The sequence below is a fragment of the Salminus brasiliensis genome, chromosome 5 (assembly GCF_030463535.1).
Source record: "Salminus brasiliensis chromosome 5, fSalBra1.hap2, whole genome shotgun sequence".
In the NCBI taxonomy this organism is placed as follows: Eukaryota; Metazoa; Chordata; class Actinopteri; order Characiformes; family Bryconidae; genus Salminus; species Salminus brasiliensis.
In genome coordinates, this window is record NC_132882.1 from 31,551,184 (window position 1) to 31,571,577 (window position 20,394).

At 42.8% G+C, this 20,394-nt stretch overlaps 1 protein-coding gene across 7 annotated transcripts in view; it reads right to left on the bottom strand.

Moving 5' to 3' along the window:
- The window catches only part of triob (trio Rho guanine nucleotide exchange factor b), a 169,382-nt gene that overhangs the window by 84,303 nt on the left and 64,685 nt on the right, over nucleotides 1–20,394 (bottom strand). For 4 of the 7 annotated variants that reach the window (XM_072680194.1, XM_072680193.1, XM_072680195.1 and 1 more), the window contains 6 exons: nucleotides 16,517–16,708; nucleotides 13,368–13,811; nucleotides 8,026–8,148; nucleotides 6,625–6,816; nucleotides 4,778–4,947; nucleotides 3,024–3,198 (listed from right to left, as the gene is read on the bottom strand). In XM_072680194.1, coding sequence (XP_072536295.1) covers nucleotides 3,024–3,198; nucleotides 4,778–4,947; nucleotides 6,625–6,816; nucleotides 8,026–8,148; nucleotides 13,368–13,811; nucleotides 16,517–16,708 — 1,296 coding nt within the window. The remainder of the gene's footprint in view (nucleotides 1–3,023; nucleotides 3,199–4,777; nucleotides 4,948–6,624; nucleotides 6,817–8,025; nucleotides 8,149–13,367; nucleotides 13,812–16,516; nucleotides 16,709–20,394) is intronic. The other 3 variants (XM_072680197.1, XM_072680196.1, XM_072680198.1) reach the window with 1 other exon arrangement.

A 20,394-nucleotide genomic window follows, 5' to 3' on the forward strand; every position in this document is an offset into this window, starting at 1 on the left:
AGCTTCATACACTTGGCATTCGGTTTTATGAGAAGGAGTTGAGGAGTCTGGGCTGCTCTTCCAACAGACGTGACATGGAAAAGTGTGTAAACCCCCAAACTCTCTTGTTTTGAAACGCTGAGTACGTGTGACAAGCAGATTCCAACAAAAGTTTTGGCACCCAGGTCAACTGCATGTTTTGCTGATTCTCTAAGAGCAGGGATCGTCTACAGGAAAGCAACAGAAATATGAATTTTATTAATAGGCATATTTTAGCATGAAAATAATACTTACTGTCCCATAATCTCATACATGCCACATGTTGTTGTAGTATTCTTTCATGCTGAATGTTAAATGAAGCAAACAACCAATTACTGAATAGAAAAATCAATAATTAGGGGTGCCAAAACTTTGCAAACAACAGTACTCGGAACACTTGCTGCCTGAAAAGCAAGCGTTTTGGGGTCACTACATTTTTTTAAGACTTGTTTCACTTGTTTCACGCTGAAATGACACATTCGACCAGGTGTGTCCAAACATTTGACTGGCACTGGAGCTCTGCTCGACCTCCTGCGCTCGTCCTCTGGAGCAGGTCTCCACAACACAACAATACCGCCGTTGTTAAACATGTAATGTGGAGATTTAAGGTGTTTCCACATACACATACACACACACACACACACACACACACACACACACTGCAGGGCTCACCGCTGCTCAGAGTCTGTAAGGTGGGTTTATCCCCTTAAATCTGGACTCATCGGTTCTTCAGAACAGCCTATAACATAATAGCTTCAGTAGGTACTGAATCAACACCCAATAAATAGGCTAAAAAACAAATCTAGAGTATAGGGGTTCCATTCAGCCTGAAGGAACCTGATAAACGTACTCAGTTTCCCAGCAGATGCGAAAGGTCCAGCCGTCGATTTGGAGAAACATCTTTACAGCCCAGTTCTTCCAGTGGGGTCCCTAAACCGGACGGCGCTGTGAGACGTGTAGCTTTTTAGACTGAAGCAAGGAAACAGTGCCAAGGGTGTGTTTGAGGAGATACACACACACACACACACACACACACACACACACACACACACACACGCCCATCCGCATGCCCCGGCGCCTACACTGTTTTGAGTGACGGCTGAGTCTCCACCCAGCTCTGAGTAAGTGGCTTAGGCTTTAGCGCTTGCTTGCATTTCATTTCTTGTTATTAGTCTGAAATGTGTTAACGCGCCGGGCATTACGCTAAGCCTCTTATATCACTAACATTTATCCATGCTTAGATGCTTTTTGAGACTTGATCCCCACCGCTGGCTTTACAGAGGAGACGGGGAAAACACTCGCTCACACGCACAACGCAGCTCCTTTTACCTGAGGACCCCCCACCCGCTGACGGCAGCCCTTATGGCCACGCGTCCGATCATGATAACGATAGCATGATGAGTATCGGGTGACATCAGAGCCATAGCTGGGTCACAAAAGAGCAGAGTCCTTTATGGGGATCTGATTACTCTAGATCAGGTTTCTCATAATGAACAAACAGGTCTGTTAGGCATCACTATGTACACTGGTATAGCTTTACCATACACATGCATTATCCACTCTACCCACTGGCCACTTTATTAGAAACCCCTACCTTATACTTCTGTCCACTGGCCACTTTATTAGAAACCCCTACCTTATACTTCTGTTCACTGGCCACTTTATTAGAAACCCCTACCTTTTAAGTCTGTCCACTGTCCACTTTATTAGAAACCCCAGCCTTATACTTCTGTCCACTGGCCACTTTATTAGAAACCCCTACCTTATAAGTCTGTCCACTGTCCACTTTATTAGAAACCCCAGCCTTATACTTCTGTCCACTGGCCACTTTATTAGAAACCCCTACCTTATACTTCTGTTCACTGGCCACTTTATTAGAAACCCCTACCTTATACTTCTGTTCACTGGCCACTTTATTAGAAACCCCTACCTTATACTTCGGTTCACTGGCCACTTTATTAGAAACCTCTGCCTTATAAGTCTGTCCACTGGCCACTTTATTAGAAACCCCGGCCTTATACTTCTGTTCACTGGCCACTTTATTAGAAACCCCTGCCTTATAAGTCTGTCCACTGGCCACTTTATTAGAAACTCCTGCCTTATACTTCGGTTCACTGGCCACTTTATTAGAAACCTCTGCCTTATAAGTCTGTCCACTGGCCACTTTATTAGAAACCCCGGCCTTATACTTCTGTTCACTGGCCACTTTATTAGAAACCCCTGCCTTATAAGTCTGTCCACTGGCCACTTTATTAGAAACCCCTGCCTTATAAGTCTGTTCGCTGGTCACTTTATTAGAAACCCCTACCTTATACTTCTGCTCGCTGGTCACTTTATTAGAAACCCCTACCTTATACATCTGTCCACTGGCCACTTTATTAGAAACCCCTACTTTATACTTCTGCTCACTGGCCACTTTAATAGAAACCCCTACCTTATACTTCTGCTCGCTGGTCACTTTATTAGAAACCCCTACCTTATACATCTGTCCACTGGCCACTTTATTAGAAACCCCTGCCTTATACTTGTATCAGCATCTGGCCGATTTCCAGCCAAAATATTTAATTGCTGATTGGCTAATATGTCTCTAACCGATCATGAGAGCCAATCATATTCGTGTGTTAAGGATTGTCTAGTCCCTGTATAGAAGTAGTGCCAATAGAATAGGAGCAGTGGAACTGTGTTCTCTGGATGGATGGATGGATGGATGGATGGATGGTGCTCTTCTCCAATACTTGAGTTGGGGATGAGGTGACCTCACGATCCTGACCTCACGAAAGCTCTAGTAGCTGATTACAATCAAAGCTTAAACCATTAAAGAGAGAGTCTGAGCCAAATGTAGGTATCCATCTGATCTGTGTGGACATCCAGAAGCTGATCTTTAGCAGCTTTCTACCTGTCTGCTTTCCTCACAGCTACCACTCCTGACTACAGAGAGTGATCACACAATTAGCGGAGGCTAAAAGCCGCTTTGCAGATGCTATTACTAAACAGTGTCAACTCACATCAATGGCATCCCTCTCGAAGATGCGGAGCTGCAGGAAGAGCTCCAGTTTGATCTTCCTCTCCTGGAAGAGCTCCTCCATGCGGGCCTGCGCCTCGTCCAGCTGCTGCAGGACGCTCTCGATGTGGGCCATGGAGCTGTTGTGTGGTGTCTTATTACTGGAGATGGCCGAGTCTCTGCAGGAGAAGATTGTGGATGTTCAGTGAATACCCAAACTGATGTATAACCGCAGACAACAGCAGAAATGGTTTAATGACAACAAGGTGAATGTTCTGGAGTGGCTGAGATAAAACCCAAAACTTAACCCAATAGAGAATTTGTAGCTGGACGTGAAAAGGGCTGTTCACTCCCGATTCCCATGCGACCTGACAGAGCTTGAGCAGTTTTGCATAGAGAAATGCAGTGTCCAGATGTGCAAGCCTGATTGATGCCTATCCACACAGGCTCAATTCTGTGATTGCAGCCAACAGTGTTTTCACTGAATACTAACTTGAAGGGGATAGATATTCATGTAATCACTTATTTTATATTATGTCTTTTATTTAATTTATAGCACATTGTAGAGAACTGTTATTTGAAAATTCTTGTAAAAATAATCCAAATGATTTCATTTATAAAAGCAATAAAAAAGGAAAATATCCAATGTGGTGAATACTTTTTCTAGGCACTGTATATAAATGTTTTCTGTCCCTGGTGGACTATCTGTGCACTTCATGCACCAAACAAACAAAAAAAAACTTTATTTGCTGGAGTACCTGAGAATTGAGAAATTAAAAGTGACCTCAAAGTCTGGGGGGTGAAACAAGTTTGTGTTCCATATGTTTTAGTTTGTTAATATGTGAGCAATCAAATATAACACACACGAATAAATTGATCAGAAGCTCTAACATTTTCAAAACAACAATTCAATTTTAAATAATTAATATATATATATATGGTACGGTTTTAATGATATATATATATATATATATATATATATATATATATATATATATATATATATATATATATATATATATATCTCATTAAATATATAAATACAATAAAATATAAATATCACCACTAACTCATTGAATTCAACATTTTACATTAGTATTAGGTGTATATTAGGCCCATATTGCAGAGAACTGACTTTCCCTCCCTTAATTTAAAATAAGCAATATAGTACAATGACATGTAATATGTAAATATGTAGCTTTAAAATGCATCAAACATTTTCGTTCTGGGTGCTTTTTAAATTAAGCAAAATACAGAGCGGCCAATCAGAACAGAGGTCCTTCATCTGATCAGGCTTAAAGGCACAATAGCAGAAACCTGCTTAGATCTAAGGGATACTGGTTTTGATTGCGGTAGTGTAAAAATGATTAATGGCTGATTTAGCTACATAAAGCCACACATTGTCAGTTGACTTCAAAGAAAAATATAAAACACCAAATTATGGGAAATGTTAAACAACTATATTTTAATAATGTATTCATCCTTTAAACAGAGGAGCTTCTGTACATTTTGTGAGGTGACTGCGAAAAACCTGTACACTACATATGTGATACGGTTTGAAGAATGTTGTTTGTTAAAACAGTGTGTGTGTGTGTGTGTGTGTGTCTAATATCTCATTTTTCTGGATACAAACACAGTGAAGAACAGCACTGGAGTCAGGTTTGAAAACAGGCTCGACCAAATGTACTATGCTGTCAATAGCAAGCACACTAGTATGAAAACACCCTCAGATGCACAGGTCTATTGAGGCACATGTACCTGAGCTGCTGGATGAGGTCCTCTCCCTCCTTGATGACATTGACCGTGACCTGCAGGGTGGTCTGCTGCTGCTGGCCAAAGCGCTTGATCAGGTCCTGCACCGATTCAACAGACTCAGCATACACGTCATCCAGCAGCTCCTTCTGCAGCTCCTCCAGCCATGTCCACAGCTGTGAAGTTAATCCGCATGTTAGTGGCGGAGTATAGGGTGTGTGTGTGTGTGTGTCAGATATACATACATACATACACACACACACACACACACACACACAGTTATGGTCGGATGTTTACATTACACTTATTATAGACATTAATAGACACCTCTCTGATGTGTGTTTGGGGTCACTGTGCTGTTGGAACGCCCAATTGTGTCCAGGTTTCAACCCACTGGCTGATTGAGGTTATGCTGAAGAATTCTGAGGTAGTCCTCCTTCTTCATTACTCCATCCGCCTCTTGCAAAATTTCCACTGGCGGCGAAACAGCCCCACAGCATGATGCTACCACCACCATGCTTATCCACTGGTACAGTGTTCTTGACTATAAAACGTCCCCCCTGTGGACTTGTCTATGTCCACAAACTTTAGTCAAGCCTGAAAGTGTCGATCTTGGAGCAGGGGCTTCTTTTTTGAACTGCAACCTCTCAGTCTGTAGACCGGGACACTGGTGTTCCAGCAGATTCTGGTTCATGGCAGGTCTGTGCTTATTATGTGGGTATGAAGATGCTACTAGCTTTAAAGCCATCGTCCTAAACATGCAGCAGTATTAGCAGGTGAAGCAGGTGAAGCAGGCTAAGCGTTAATCTGATAAAGCTATCGCTAACTTGGCGCTTCATGCTGTGACAAAGGCCTGGATGGACTCGAGCGGACAAAAGGCAGGCTGGGCAGACGTGGCGACGGAGTGAGGCTAGGCTTTCCGGCCACTGTTGTTTTCTCAATGGCCTGGTGAAGGGTGAGCTCACAGGATTAGCCATCTGCCTGTGCTGGCACGCCTAAGAGAGCCAAGTGCACGTCCCAGCAAGCCCAGCACTGTCCACTCCACCCTGTAGTCCTTTTCCATCTCGACCTCTTTCATTTTCCATCACACACACAGGGACACACACACCTTACTCTGAATCTGGGGTCGCCGCAAGCTCCCTGCTAGCAGATGGCTAACACAGCGCCATATGGACACATTAAAGAAAGTGTTGTTTTATGCTATTAACTATGGCGTCGTAGATAATACATAATCATCAGTGCTCAGGCTGTGTAGACTATAAACATGGAAATGCCAAGAGTTCAGCATCCATCTGTGCTCCAGTGGACAAATATTTGAGGGAGCTTTGCCATTTAGGGTGCAGGAGGGATGTTGTTGCTCTGAAAATGAAGCTAATTAGAATCTAACAACTGTAGGCTGTGTTGAGAAAAACAAAGGAACAGGGAAATTTCTAAGGGAAATTTAACAATAGAACTCATAATAGAATCTAAATAAGAAGGAAATTCAAAGAGAACAACGACAGGATAAAAAAAGCAGCATAAAATCTGTTTAACAGAAGAAACAATGGACGAGCAGGTGTCCCAATACTTTTTTATTGGGAAAACTGCATAAATGTGACTTTTCAACACACTGTTCCTTCAAATAAACACTTCTTCCAAATCTCTACCTACCCGCACACATCTGATCCAGCTCCTGAAAGCCAAATAACTTCTAACTGCAGAGTCAAATCAGTTTTGTCAGACAGACAGAAACACAATCTGTCAGTAAGAGTAAGTAAGGGTCACTCCAGGACTGGACTGAGAACCACCCTAGATCCTCTCAGTCATGCTAATACACACACACCCACATCAAGCCACCCCTGATCCCCTCTCACCTCTTTGCCATGGGTATGGAAGGCCACAGACATGTCCAGCAGAACTTTGCGCTGTTCCACTCGTCTCACAAAGTCCTGGATGCGGTCCTCTAGCTGGTGGGCGGCCTGGTAGATCTCCTCCGGGTCACACTCGCCTGTCTGGGCCAACTGCTCTGCGGCCTCCAGCAGCTTATCAGCATTGGTGTACGTGTTCTACAAGAGATAGCCAAATCACGACTGAAGAACAAGGCAGTTACGGTTCCACTGTGTTTTCACATTGTTCAAATCCCAGTTTTTTTTTTACCAATGTCAGAGAATTCCCACTCGGATTGCGCCGCTACTTCATAAGAGCTACCAAGTTGGGAAGTTTCTAGGGTGTTTCAATGGCAGAAACAATCATACTCAATTGGAATGCTTGCCCTAATGAGATGCCAAAGCCATTCACAGTGGTTTTGGCCTAAAATATTTTTTATAATTTGATATATAATATTTATATATAATATATTTTATATTATATATAATATTTTTTGTATTATTAGATATATTTTTATTAGATATTATATATTATTATTTGATTAGATTTGATTTTTTACCATTATATATTACATATTATTATATTATATAATATTATATTATATTATATTTATTATCCCACTTATTCCAGGAACAATAACACCAAAACCACCGTGCCATTCACAGTGGTTTCGGCCTAAAATATTTTTTTTATCATTCGATATATAATATTTATATATATATATAATATATGTTATATATATATATATATATATATATATATATATATATATATATATATATATATATATATATATATTTCATTATATATTATATATTATTATTATATTATATTAGATATGTTTTCATTTATATATTATATTATATTTATTTATGATTCCAGCAACACTATTTTACATTCATCAACATAAAATCTAGAAAGTCAGAAATGCATGTAGATTACAAAGTAATGCAATTATAGCTTTTCAGAAAACCTAGTGCTGGGTCTGGCGTAATCAGGTCACTCATTCAGGTCACTTCATTCCTTGGATAGTTTAACTACACAGGAAACTATGGGTTGATTTGAGTCACAGGGAGTAGGCAACAGCATCCTTAGCCAGCTGCTTAGCTTGCAAGACCTATTAGGAATATATCAAGATTTGCATTTGGAGTAATTTCCCCTGTTTTTTCCTGAAAATGAAAAATAAGAAGAAATCCGAAAATGCCATTATCACCATCATCTGATTCAAACAGTTATTTTGGGGCAATCTATTGTTAAAAATATGAGTTTGGAGGAACAATTTCTAAGGAATATAGACAATAAAACATCAGGTTTCCCCGCATTACGATGGCAGATTATAAAGCCATAATTCCTATAAGGTTCTCCATAACTGCAGTTGTTCTCCTCACCTGCGCCACCTCCTCAAAGTCCTCGTGGCGCTTCTGCAAAGCCCTCGCTCTGTGCAGTGATTTTCCCACGCCAGTGTGTTTACTGAGAAACGCCTCACCATGGTTCTCGATCCAGTCCAGAACCTGGAGAACAAACAAGGGCGTTAGGAATCGCCTCGCTCGAGGAAGTCGGAGATCTGCTATGACTTGCTAGAACTCTTGTGATTATGAGCTGCTTGAAAGACAGGTGGCAATCAATCGTCAGAGGAGTCTGTTGCCATGAAATAAAGATAAGATTAAAAGTGAAAGGTTCTCAGGCACTGAGACGGGATTGTAAACAAGACTTAGAATCAGGTCAATGCCATCACTTGCACTGTAGAACCACGAGGGGGCACTTTGGAGCAACACAAGCCACTGCGACACTGCACTTGCAGTGAAGTCATCATCCAGCTCTACACAGGCCTCATTCTAAATGTACGAGATGCTCAGGACTCTGCTGGATCATAAAGATGCATTCAGCATTGCACACATGTAGTGCATGTGAACACACAAAGGGCAGAATCACAAAATCTCCATATACACTCCTAAAAGTAAAGGGTTCTTTGGGTGAAGCCTTAGAGGAACCACTTTTTGTTCCCTCATGAACCACGGTTGAAATAGAGAGACCTTTAAGTGCAATCACATATAAGGGTTTAGTATTTCTCACTTTGTTTGAAATAAGAGAGAGAGTTTGCTGTGGTCTGTAAAAGTGACCTGTTGACTGCCCAGCTCATCCAGTCCAGATACAGAAACTAAGCTGTTTTGGGGACATCATGAAACCCAGGCATTTGCATACATACTGAAGTTATAAGGGGTGTTACAACCTATGAGGAGGTCAGACAGCTTTTTGAACGAGGCATTGTATATGCCAGCCAATCAGAACAGAAACAATTTACATATCTCGGTTTTACAGCTAAAGCTTCTGACATGATATTCCATGCAGTGTTGCTCCATCTGCATGTGTTGTATGGACTTGAGATTGTCTGGGGGTCCCTAGGGATAGGTTTGAGAACAACTGCCTTAAAGAACCGTGGTTCTTCTGGGCCCTGAGTGGTCCAGTGGAATGAGGTGCTGTCACTATGACCAGAGAGTCGCTAGTTCGAACCTCAGTCATGCTGCTAGCCATTGGCAGTCGGGCCCAAGAAAGAGCACAATTGGCCTTGCTCTCTCCAGGGTGGGTAGATGGGACTCCAGTGTGGCGCTGGCTGGAGATGGCGTCTGCTGGCTGAGGCATCAGAGCCAGGTACACAGCACTTTCCTCAGAGCGAGTTGGTTGCCCTTTGGCGTCACATATTTCCAAAACAAACCTCTATCCATCCTTCCATTCATCTTTTTACTTGCTTCTTCTTGCTCAGTGTGGTCTACCTTGGATTATTAGGCACAGGGTAGAAATACCCACTAGATAGGGCGACCCAGTCCGGGTACCACACACACACATTTACACAATTACACCAAGGGGTGATTTAATGTGGCCAATTTACCTCCAAAACTAACCCGTTTTATTACCTATAAGCAGTTTATAAGTTTTCAGCAGTCACCAAGGTCTCAACATACACTATATAGACAAAAGTATTGGGACACATTACACCTACAGGATATATCCCATTCCAAAAACACAGACCTTAATCTCTGGAATATGGATTTTTTCACTAATGTTTGTAAAGGCAGACTGCACGGCCAGGTGCTTGATTTTAGACACCTGTGGCAATAAAACACTTGAACCTAATAATTAAGAGGTGTGTAACTAATACCACTGTCCCTATAAAGTGCATGTGGAACTTTGCTTTTCAGTCCTGTTGGAAAAGCATCCCAAGTGGCTCATCCTGATGCTCCTAAGAGTGTGCAAAGCTGCAAATAAGCTTAGCCTTTCTTGATCACTTATATCCTTCCATATGTGTTACTGCATTAACGGTCCAGACCACAGCTATTAAAAAATAAATAGGGGAAAATAGAAATACAAAATTAAAAAAATAAGAAAAAATGAAACATGTCCAAATGTGTGAGATTAAGTTATTGCACAGATAAATATACAGTAATAAAAGGAAGCATAAAGGAATCTGATGCCTGTACAGGCAGGGTGTGCTCCAACATCTCCCCCACCCCCCACCCCCCTCCCCCGACCACAGGAAAAACACAGGTCAATGTTTTATTCAGCACATTCTAGTTTAATAGCCAATGCTAGACAACTTAAACCTAGAGACACTTTTCATTTTACATGAAAAGAGAAGCTTCCACCCGCCAAAATCTCACCACACACACATATTCACCTAGCTGTGTGACTCATGCATTATTCACTACAGCACCTTTGATCTGCCTCAGCATGGCACACGCTGTCCTGAACGTTTCCGAGTGCGCACTTGCAATACACACGCCTGGGTGTTCGTCTGTGCGCAGATCCGTACGGAGGATCCCTCCTCCCGCATCACTTGATGGGGCATACCCTCCACATAATGAATCTACCTAAGGACGTAACCATGGTAACCTTTAAGGATACCATGGGAGGGTGTGTGTGTTTGTGAGAGATGGAGGGAGAGAGAGCTAGACAGAGAGGGAGATAATAAAATTGAATTTGATCACAATATTGTGTTGTATAGTGTGTTGTCTCTTTAGTTTTGCACTGCAGCTACGAGGCTAACGGGTGTCTAACAGGTAATTAAAGCATGTACACAATTAGTAGTATGTAAACAACATGCCTCAAATACCACAGAATTCCACAGATTTTCCACTTTTTTTTGCGTTATTTAACAGTTAGGTCAAAATTCTGTTCGAACACAACAGGAATAATAATTTTAAAAAAGTTAACTGACCAAAACAAATCCCCCCAATTCATAAGAGTAGGTTTCTATGGGCTGTTGTTAAACAGACAGTCGTGACACCACCCATGTCCAAGCTAGATGCCAATCAGCCTGAACCAATCTTAGCATGGCACAGTCTCCTGGTCATAGTCAGAAAGCTCAAGCCTTTTTCCCCACACACAGCACCAGGGCTGGAGCAAGCTCACTTTCCTCCTGCTCCGGGATAATAGGCACAATTTTAGCCCCCCTCATACGAGGGGCAAAATACCTGATGCTTCATTTCAGTGGTTTCACTTGCAAACTGAACAGAGGCGGTGAGAAGGAGCGAGAGATAGTAAAACCACCATTACCAAAACGATACTGGTACATCTACTACAATTCCCACAATAACCTGCCAATGCAAACCTCACCCCCTGCAAACTTCAAGCTGAAGGTTTCCTGGTCTTTCGCATTAGGATGGAAACCACAGGCTGCAATGTGTAAAACACAAATCAGGTCATTTTTATTCACCACCAGTAAGCCCAAACTCTTTTTTTTTATGGTTTTATGGTAAAATTGTGGCAAATCTGAAAAAAAAAGCTTTTTAAAACTACCCTAAAACAATGACCACTGACCACTCCCTGGTCTGGTTACTATCCCCACCAAACCAATCTGAACAACTGTTTGTCTGTAATTAAAAGTAATTAAACAGAAGTTCAGCAAAACTATTGGAATTTCCTGCTTAACTATTCTCAAACAGACTCACTCATATGGTTTCTGATACTGCATGTGGTTTCTGACTCACCATTATCTCAACACATTTTATTTAAGATTGCTTACCAACGCAAGCTAACTTTCAAGCAGCATTAATTAGTAGGGTTCGACCGAATTCCGACAGTAGTTCAGAGTACTGATTCACATAAAATCAATCAGTATCAAAATTCGGTTTGAGCGTAACACACAGTAACACAGAGCTGGCCATGGAAACAGCTGGTCCAACACAAGATGTATGTAAAAGCTACAAATGTACTGTATTTGATAGCCTGAAAGCCAAGTCCCCTACAACAGCTGCACCTAACGTTAACAGCATGCCTGCAGCCAATGCCAAAGAAGCTGAACATCGTCACTGACATCTCGTTTGAAGAAACACCTTGTAGCTGTTCCATCTTTTTTTTTTGTTTGTTTGCTAAATACCCACAAACCACTAGATTTACTCTGATGAACTGGGCTTTTCATTTAGCGTCTCTGAGTTAGTGCTAGACAGCTTATTTGGTGTGTGGTTTAAAATCGGCCTACAGTAAAACCATTGCACCAAAAAAGAAAAGTGCAGAACGCATCAAAAACAGCACAAACACTTAGCACTGGTTGCCGCTGACAGTAGGCTCGCACACACTCGCATCCTAATGACCCTGGCAGTTTCCGCTTTCATCTTATTAAAAGTAAACTTGCTGATACTGCTGGCTAACCTACCGTTATGGTGAATACTACACACACACACACACACACACACACACACACTATGATCATGCTGCGCTAATCCTGAAAACTTAAATGCTTTCTGAGGTAAAACGCCTCTTAACATTTTGGGAAGGATATTACATGTGCCTCACAGGTAACAGTGTGCTAACGCTATGCCCTTGTGACAGACTGAAGGTTGAATCCATACAGTATCAGTTCGAACCCTATTAATTAGGTACTCTTCCATTTCACATTAGCTACATTAGCCTCGCAGCAAAGTCCAGTGCAAAATCATAGAGTCAAACTTCCCCAAACGTGTACTATTCCTTTAGCCTGAGCAAGAAAAGCCAGCAGCTATCATTACATCTGTTCTAAGGTGCATGGTGAAATAGGGCACATTTTTCATTTGCGGCACCCGTAAGCCGCTACAACGATTAGATGCCTCGCATCGCCTTGAATCCCATTCATATGCTCTCATTATTCCACACTCAGCCGAGCAGCAGAAGCCTGTTTCAAACAGATAAGTGAGGACCTTCTTTTGCATTCATCATTTAAGACACGGTAGTTTGTTACCCAACAACTACTGACATGCAGACAGCAAGGACAGAATAACGTCGTCCTGAGCTACGGACCCTAAAGCATGTACATAACACCACTACTATTAGCATTCCAAATACCACAAATGCAGCAATGTCAGTGATGTTATTTTATATGTCAAATGGGACTCTCGAAAAACTCATGCAGGTGCATTTGACCGTAGACAGGGGTTAGCATGGGCACTCTGACTGAGACACACTGTACCACAGTAGCCCTTCTGTCAGTATGGCCTAGATAGGATAACCTCAGTTGTCCTTACACATTGATGAGCCTCGGGCACCCACTATACTGTTAGTCTGGTCTGGTCATACCAATTTGGCTTCCAAGTTGTTCATGGCTTCACTTCTTACCATTCCAGGATGACCACTGTAGGGCTCATAGGTCTAAATCTGTGAAACCTCAATTCCCAGTTCTCAGACTGAGACTTGATACAACAAGTCTAATCTGATAAAAATATTTTTTTTGTCAGTGACTCTTGTGAAGGGCGGGGCCTACCTGCTGCACGTCCTGCTGGAAGACACAGAGCTGCAGGCGCTGGTGGAGGCGGAGCTTGCGGTGCTGCCAGATGTTTTCCAGCTGCCGCTGGTGGTGCAAAACCTCATGGATGATGTCAAGCACGTGGTTGACCGCCTTGGAGTAGTTTGCAGAGGCGGTCAGCGAGTCGGCGCTGCCTGGGGTCAATGGGCGCTGGAGTTTGTCCAGCAGAGCCTTCCCGTCTTGACTCACCTGTAGAATAGCCGCACCAGGGTGGTCACAAATCAACCCACAAAGCAGCAGAAGGTCAACAGAAGACCGACGGGCCAGTACCTCAGAGTAGGCAGCTGTGATGTGCTCGTATAAGCCCTGGTGGTGGTGGATGGTGTCCTCCAGGTCCTGTAGCTCAGAGGGCAGCTCGCCCTCTCCACACGCCTTACACCACGGCTCCACGTTACTCAGATACTGGAACAGAAAGAGGTGAGGTAAGCCTTAAACAACCCTGGGCAGGGGACAGCAAGACGCTAGAGCAGGAGTGGGGGACTCCGGTATTGGAGGGCTGGTGATTTTCCTGCTTAAGCTGACCTGATTCAACTCATCATTACTGAATGTACCAAAGATGTGCTTTGGTACTGCCACCCATTCGTAGCTCCCCTTAGTGTGGTTTGCAGTCCAGCTGGTTGCTGTGGTGTTGCTAATGGTTGCTAACTGCCACCGATGCCGCATTGCCAGGCATCGGACATGCTCGGGGAAAAGCCGAGGGTCCCCAGCTCTACCACGACATCTAACAGATGCCTCTGCCGGCCAACGTCGCCTAAGAGAGACGAGGAGATTGTGCTCTCTCTGCCTCCGGCTGCTGATGGCAAAGCAGTATGTCTCGGGATTCGAACTCGCACCCCCTTGGGGCCGTAGTGGTAGTGTTAGACCGCTTAAATTATAGACTACACTAGGAGGAAAACACAGTGCCTTTCATCCACACGTACATAAATAGAATATTCACACTGGCCAACTGCAGCTGATTATCATTACGGGAAATGACAGTTCACTGGAGATCGCTGATGGTCTGTGAAGACAGTGCTACTCAAAGGTTTACAAACCAGCTCATCAAGGACGAGCCGAACATTTTTTCCCCCAACAAAAAGGAATGAATTTAGCCTGGAGCTAAAAGCAGCCACTGGAAACACTTTTTTTTATAACATCTAGAAGCACTGATAAAGACAAATAGAGCAGATCCACTGTATGCCTCAATTTGGCCGAGACACACACAGCTAATATCCGCCAGCCTATTTTTGTCTTTTCTAATGGGAGGCAAAGGATGGGGAGAACAAAGAGCACATCAACCTAATTATGATGCTGACAACAAGCAATTACTGTTCAAAGAGAATGAAAGAGGAAGAGAGGAGGGAAGGAATCATCTCTCAGGCTCTCCTCTCAGGAATACACGTCCAATAGAAGTTGCTTTTTAACTCACAAGCCCCAACAAACCAAGATGTGGGGTGAATCTCAATTAGGTTGTCCTCAGAACATCTCTACACTTACTTCTGTCCCCTGACGGACAACTGCGGGGCGGTGTGGTCTTCAGCGGAACTATCTGATCACACCTAGATGTTTACTGTACGGGTCATTTGCCTTCATTCTTAAAAACGATCCCAAAAGGGTTCGTAAAGGAATGGTTCTGCAGTTTAGCGCTGGATAGCTGGAGCTGCAAAGCTTAGCTGCAAGGCTTAGCTCTCGCCAGCACAAGAGAGAGGATGCTAGCCTCCCGGCCACAGAGCGAGAGCCGTCACGGAGACTAGAGGTTTATAGAAGTAGTGTTTTGGGTATGGCTGGTGCACTAATGTGTAATTGAAACACGCCTGGGTCGACCCGCATCGCTGTCTGTGTGTATGAACTGTCCTTCGATCATGTCACTCAACCTCCCTCAGGGCTGAGATCACAGTTGCTAATAAACACTAGAAGTCACTAGAAGTTTTTTGGCAAGAGGTACTTACAAACCTATCGCAGAACTCATCAAGCACAACCTCTTTAACCCTTTTTTTGTATTGTTTGCGACAGCAGTGTGATTCTAGGTGTAAATGGTACGCTAAGGCAATTTTAGGGGGATTCATAGTCAGGAAAATTGTAACGCTGACACTGGAAGGATGGGTGACTCAATAGAGCCTATTTGTATACACACATACCGGTGACAAGAGTAGCGAAAACACTGGTGGCTATTACTTTAACTATGTCAAGCTGAATTCTTATCATCCTAATTTTCTGTTCCACCTTAAACTACAAGAATAAGAAGTAATGGAACTTCTGCACCATTTAAGGTAGAGCACGTCATTCAAATATGAGGCCAGTTGCTCCTTAGAGCACTTTTATTAGCCACTAGCTAGGCAGGTTGGGTTGCTGGGCCACTACGTTTGGGATTATGATATACCAGGCAAAATATACTTTTTATGTGCCAGGTGTTACAAATAAAATAGTAATAACACATGACCAACCACCTGAGACATCCTAGCAATCACTATGCAACACCATAGCAACCACCTGAAATGGCATTGCATATAACACCCATCTAGCAAGCACATCCCAAGAGCAAAGTAACCACCTGGAATTTCATAGTTAGCCTATAGCAACAGCATAGCAGTCGTCTGAGATAGCATATCAACAACTTAACCAGTCAACGGGCAACCACCTATTAACACCATAGCAACCAGCTGGACTGCAAACCTCCCTTTTTTGTATTACAAAAAAAGCAGTATTTAATGGTGTTGTCTGGAATAGTGAAGATGTTTGGCATTCTGACGGTATTCTTTTTTTAAAACCTGGCATACCCCCGCTCCCCACCTGTATTTACATTTCCTCCCTCTGTACAGTAACGGGTCATTGTTTGATCGTCTTCTTGAAGTCTGAACACCTGCAATCTCCTCTTTTCAAGTATGATCATTATGGTGTCTGTATGTTTTTTTAAGCAGACAGCTACATACGGGTAGGCTGTGTGAACATGAAAACCAAGAGATAACCCTAAATGAACCTCATGCTCATGCATCATGCTCTTTAATGGAAACCCCTTTGCGCTAGGCTGGATATTTCTCAGTGGTGGATTATTACTCTTAAGTCATTGATCAGCTTTTAGTTTATGCTGCCTAAAATATGAGTTTCTAAAATATGAGTATGTGTGTCACCTGATCCATTTTCTGGTGGAAGTTGGCCGACATCTCCAGCAAAGCGCTCCGTTCGTCCAGTGCAGCCGCAAAGGCCTTCCACTCCTGCTCCAGCTGCCCCGACACCTGCTGGATCTGCAGAGCCGCATAGTGACCGCCCTCCAGCAGTCGGTTGCCCACCGTCATGATCCGGCTGATGTTCACGTACACATTCTGCATCAGGGGATAACACAGGAGGTTAAGTATTTGAGGTATTGGACAGGGATGCAGGGGATGGACACATGATTGGCGATTACATATACAGTATATATATATATATATATATATATATATATATATATATATATATACTTCAAATATACTGAACAGGTTCCTTAAAAATCATCATCACAAACTCAACCCCAGCAAGACTGTGCTGTACCATGTCCATGCACAGCATCTGCAGAAGCATGAAGCCTTAGTGTAGTTGTGAGTGACCAGTTATTATTCTTGACTCATGTTGCAAACCTGACAGGGTCCTGCAAATGTCTCGAGTGGGCTTTCCTCCGACTGCGTTGGTTGCCTGGTGCTGTTGGTGTTGAGGCAAGTCGGCCTTTGCCCTCACAGTAATGGGAACATTGCATGTTACAGGGGGAGAGTATGTATGGGTTGGGTAACTGGTGATCCATATGGGGGTTAAAAGTAAGATATGGCTCAGCTTGACCCACCATCCCACAAGAGCATATGGAATATGATATTTCTTGTTGCTGGGTTTTCCCAATCGCCAGGATGTATAATTCGTGCTTTGAGACACTCCTTGAGAAGGACACACTAACATGCATTTCTGGACAAGCGGATGGGCATAGAACTGCTATAGGAAATGACAAAAGTATGTGGACTCAGAGTACAGTAGAGAAATACTACCGGATTTTACACAAATAAAGCTAGGTTACGCAAGCTGAGAGATACAGAACGTGAAAGAAGAATGTGGACTGATTATCTGATATGTGATATGATTACACCGTGTTATGCAGTCTCATGCAGCTCCACCAAAGTTACATTTGACGAGCCCAGTGTGACAATGATTTGCCGTTCTCCCTTTTACAAGTCAGCAGAGCATCCACATGATCTTGAAGGTGATATTTTCCACGTTGGTGTCTATTGTTTTTTGCATGAAACGCCACCCCAAACAAAAGTATTTAGGTCATTTTTTGCATTAAGGAATCATCATATCATGATAATCATTGATATTCAAAAAATACAATGATAAATCCCTCTTTAATGGAGGGAAGGAAGCTGTGAGTTACTGGGCTTCAGAGTTGCTCCGTAAACTGAATCTCAGGTTTGACCTCTGCAGGCCAATGTGTGTGTGCACAGATGTTCCTTCTTAACCGTTATAAGAGAATGTCTCTCTCTCTCTGTCCCTCTCTCACAAACACACAGGGAGGAGCAGCTCTGCGCTAACCACAGCCTGTGGCCTCTGCACATGTGTATGTGTGTGTCTCCGGGTGGGAGGAAACATCTCAAGGCAGGGAGGGAAATTCTATAGCAGGTTCATGGTTGGGTCAGTGGTTCTTCTTTCTCTTTCTCTTTATTTTCTATTTCTGGTGCACTAAGGAGGAGGTACGGAAATATCCACGCAGTGAGAATCCGTTAAACACATTTACACACTCGGACAATACACACCCATTCAAATCAAGGCATTCGGCAACATCCTAAGTACAACCCACACAGAATCCAGACTTTTTCAATAAAATTTTTGGTCCCCCAGACTTCCACACTTGCAGGATGCAGGGTGGACTGCAACGCATTTGTGCCCTGGTTATTCAAGAGTATTCTCTGAAGAATGCAGCATGTTATAAACAACAGTCTGTGGTTGGTTATTTTGTAGGGGTAGCCTGATACAGACTTTTGCCCCTCGATCGGATAAGAATAACTTTCTGAGTGTCGGCCAATACCTTTCCAGTCTTTTACTTTCTTTATTTTTTTTCCCAGTCTTCTATAGAGATTACAATTAAGATGACACAATTTAGGTTGATAAGCTATACTGAAGTAAAATGAGGTCATTTATAATAAACAACTAATATAATGGGTGTAGGAAAATATCAATATATTGCAGTATTGCGATATTACGTTTTGCAATACTGTATTGATTCTTAAAAAACACAGTATTTTTAATGATAATCTAATTTACATGAAAACCTAGGCTGCAGACAGTGGTTCTGATTTGGTGTTGTGTTTACACCCCGACCTCTAGATAGCAGTGTTATACTTCAGATCCCACTGTTCTGACTGCAGCAAAAAGTACACCTAGATTTACTCAAATTTCATGCATATGATGACGTGAATTTAACTTTGCAAAATGACATTTGTAATAATACAATAATACAAAAAAATTACAATATCATGCTTGCCTTGCTCACAGTATTTGCTATCAAATCGTATTGTGATTGTATTGTACCATCAAATTCTTACCAACACACTGCCCTGTCCAGATTCTGGACTCGTCTTGAAAACGATGATTTTATAGTGTGTTTAATATCTTATATCCTGCCTGACCTCACAGATAATCCAGCTCCCAGTTACTTCAGAATACTATATAACTATATTTTTTGTGTCCGTAAGGTGCTATGACCAGTTATAATATTTGCTAAGCCTTCTCCTTTCAGAGCTGGTTTAGAACCAGAGAAAGGTGTGCGGTACTCCCGCTGGTAAAACGGAGCATTTCCACGACTGTTTAGCTTCTAACCAGCCATAATTCAACAGCAACGATATGGTCGGAGTGCATTTCCTCACATAGTTTAAGCAGCAAAGGCACAAACAGTAGAAAATCAACAAATGTCTGAAGGGGCTCAAACAGATTACATTACTAATTTTCGTGTTTCACTGCAAAATCGTTCCACACCAGACTCTTAACTGTTCTTCTACCTTCTGAGAACACTCCTCACTGCTGTAGGCTGTGAATAATGGCTGTTAATGGAGCCTAGAGGACATCAGAAGGTGCTCTGGATTGCCTTAAAACAGCCAATAGTGGACTCAATAAGATCTACCTGAATCGGTCCTGATTGCATGACTGTTTAAAGAGCCTTTCCTGTTTAGGTAGGCAGTTCTTGGCCATGTTAAACGATGAAACGCACAAGATTTTCTGAGAATCCGAGAGATGACAGCCGTGTGAAACCATGGAAGGGGGGGGGGGTATTTCTATATTTGGACTGACTCTTGCTGCCCGGCTGTCGTTTATCTAGATGACAGAAACTGGGTTGAATTATAATGCAGACTGACTAACAAACATTTACATGAAACAGAACATAGCCTAGATATAGTTCACTGATCTGTGAGCTACATCTAGGCCATTATCATGGCGTATGCCTCTGACCTGACACCCTGCTAAATATTACTGTCAACAGAACAATGCAGAATATGGATTTTCTAGGCTGGTAAGCAAAACTTCGGACACCAAACAAGTCTTGGTTTCTACTAGACTCAAAACTAGCAGTTTTATTTCTGCATTCAGAACCCTGACCCTTTCTATTGTCCAGTTGACTGACACAACGATGCGGCTCCTCTAACAGAAACCCTGCAACATTAACCAGGAGACGCTGAACCAGGTGGTGTTCCCACTGTGAGACTACAGCATGTGCTCTTTCAGCTGCAGTAATGTGGTTTTGTGTGTGTGTGTTTGTGTGTGTGTATCTGTATGTGCGGGAGAGGTCTGGGCCAGAGCGCTAGTTTTGACACTGTTAACCTCATGAGGGATAATTACAGAGCCCAGGGGCATCTGGCCGGGCAGAGGATCAATCCAGCGAGTACGCTCAGATCAGCGCCTGCTGGGAGACTTTGAATGGCCTGAGTGGAATTGACTTGAGTGATACAACCCAATGATCACCACCACACGTGCAGAACTCAGGTCAGGCTGTGTT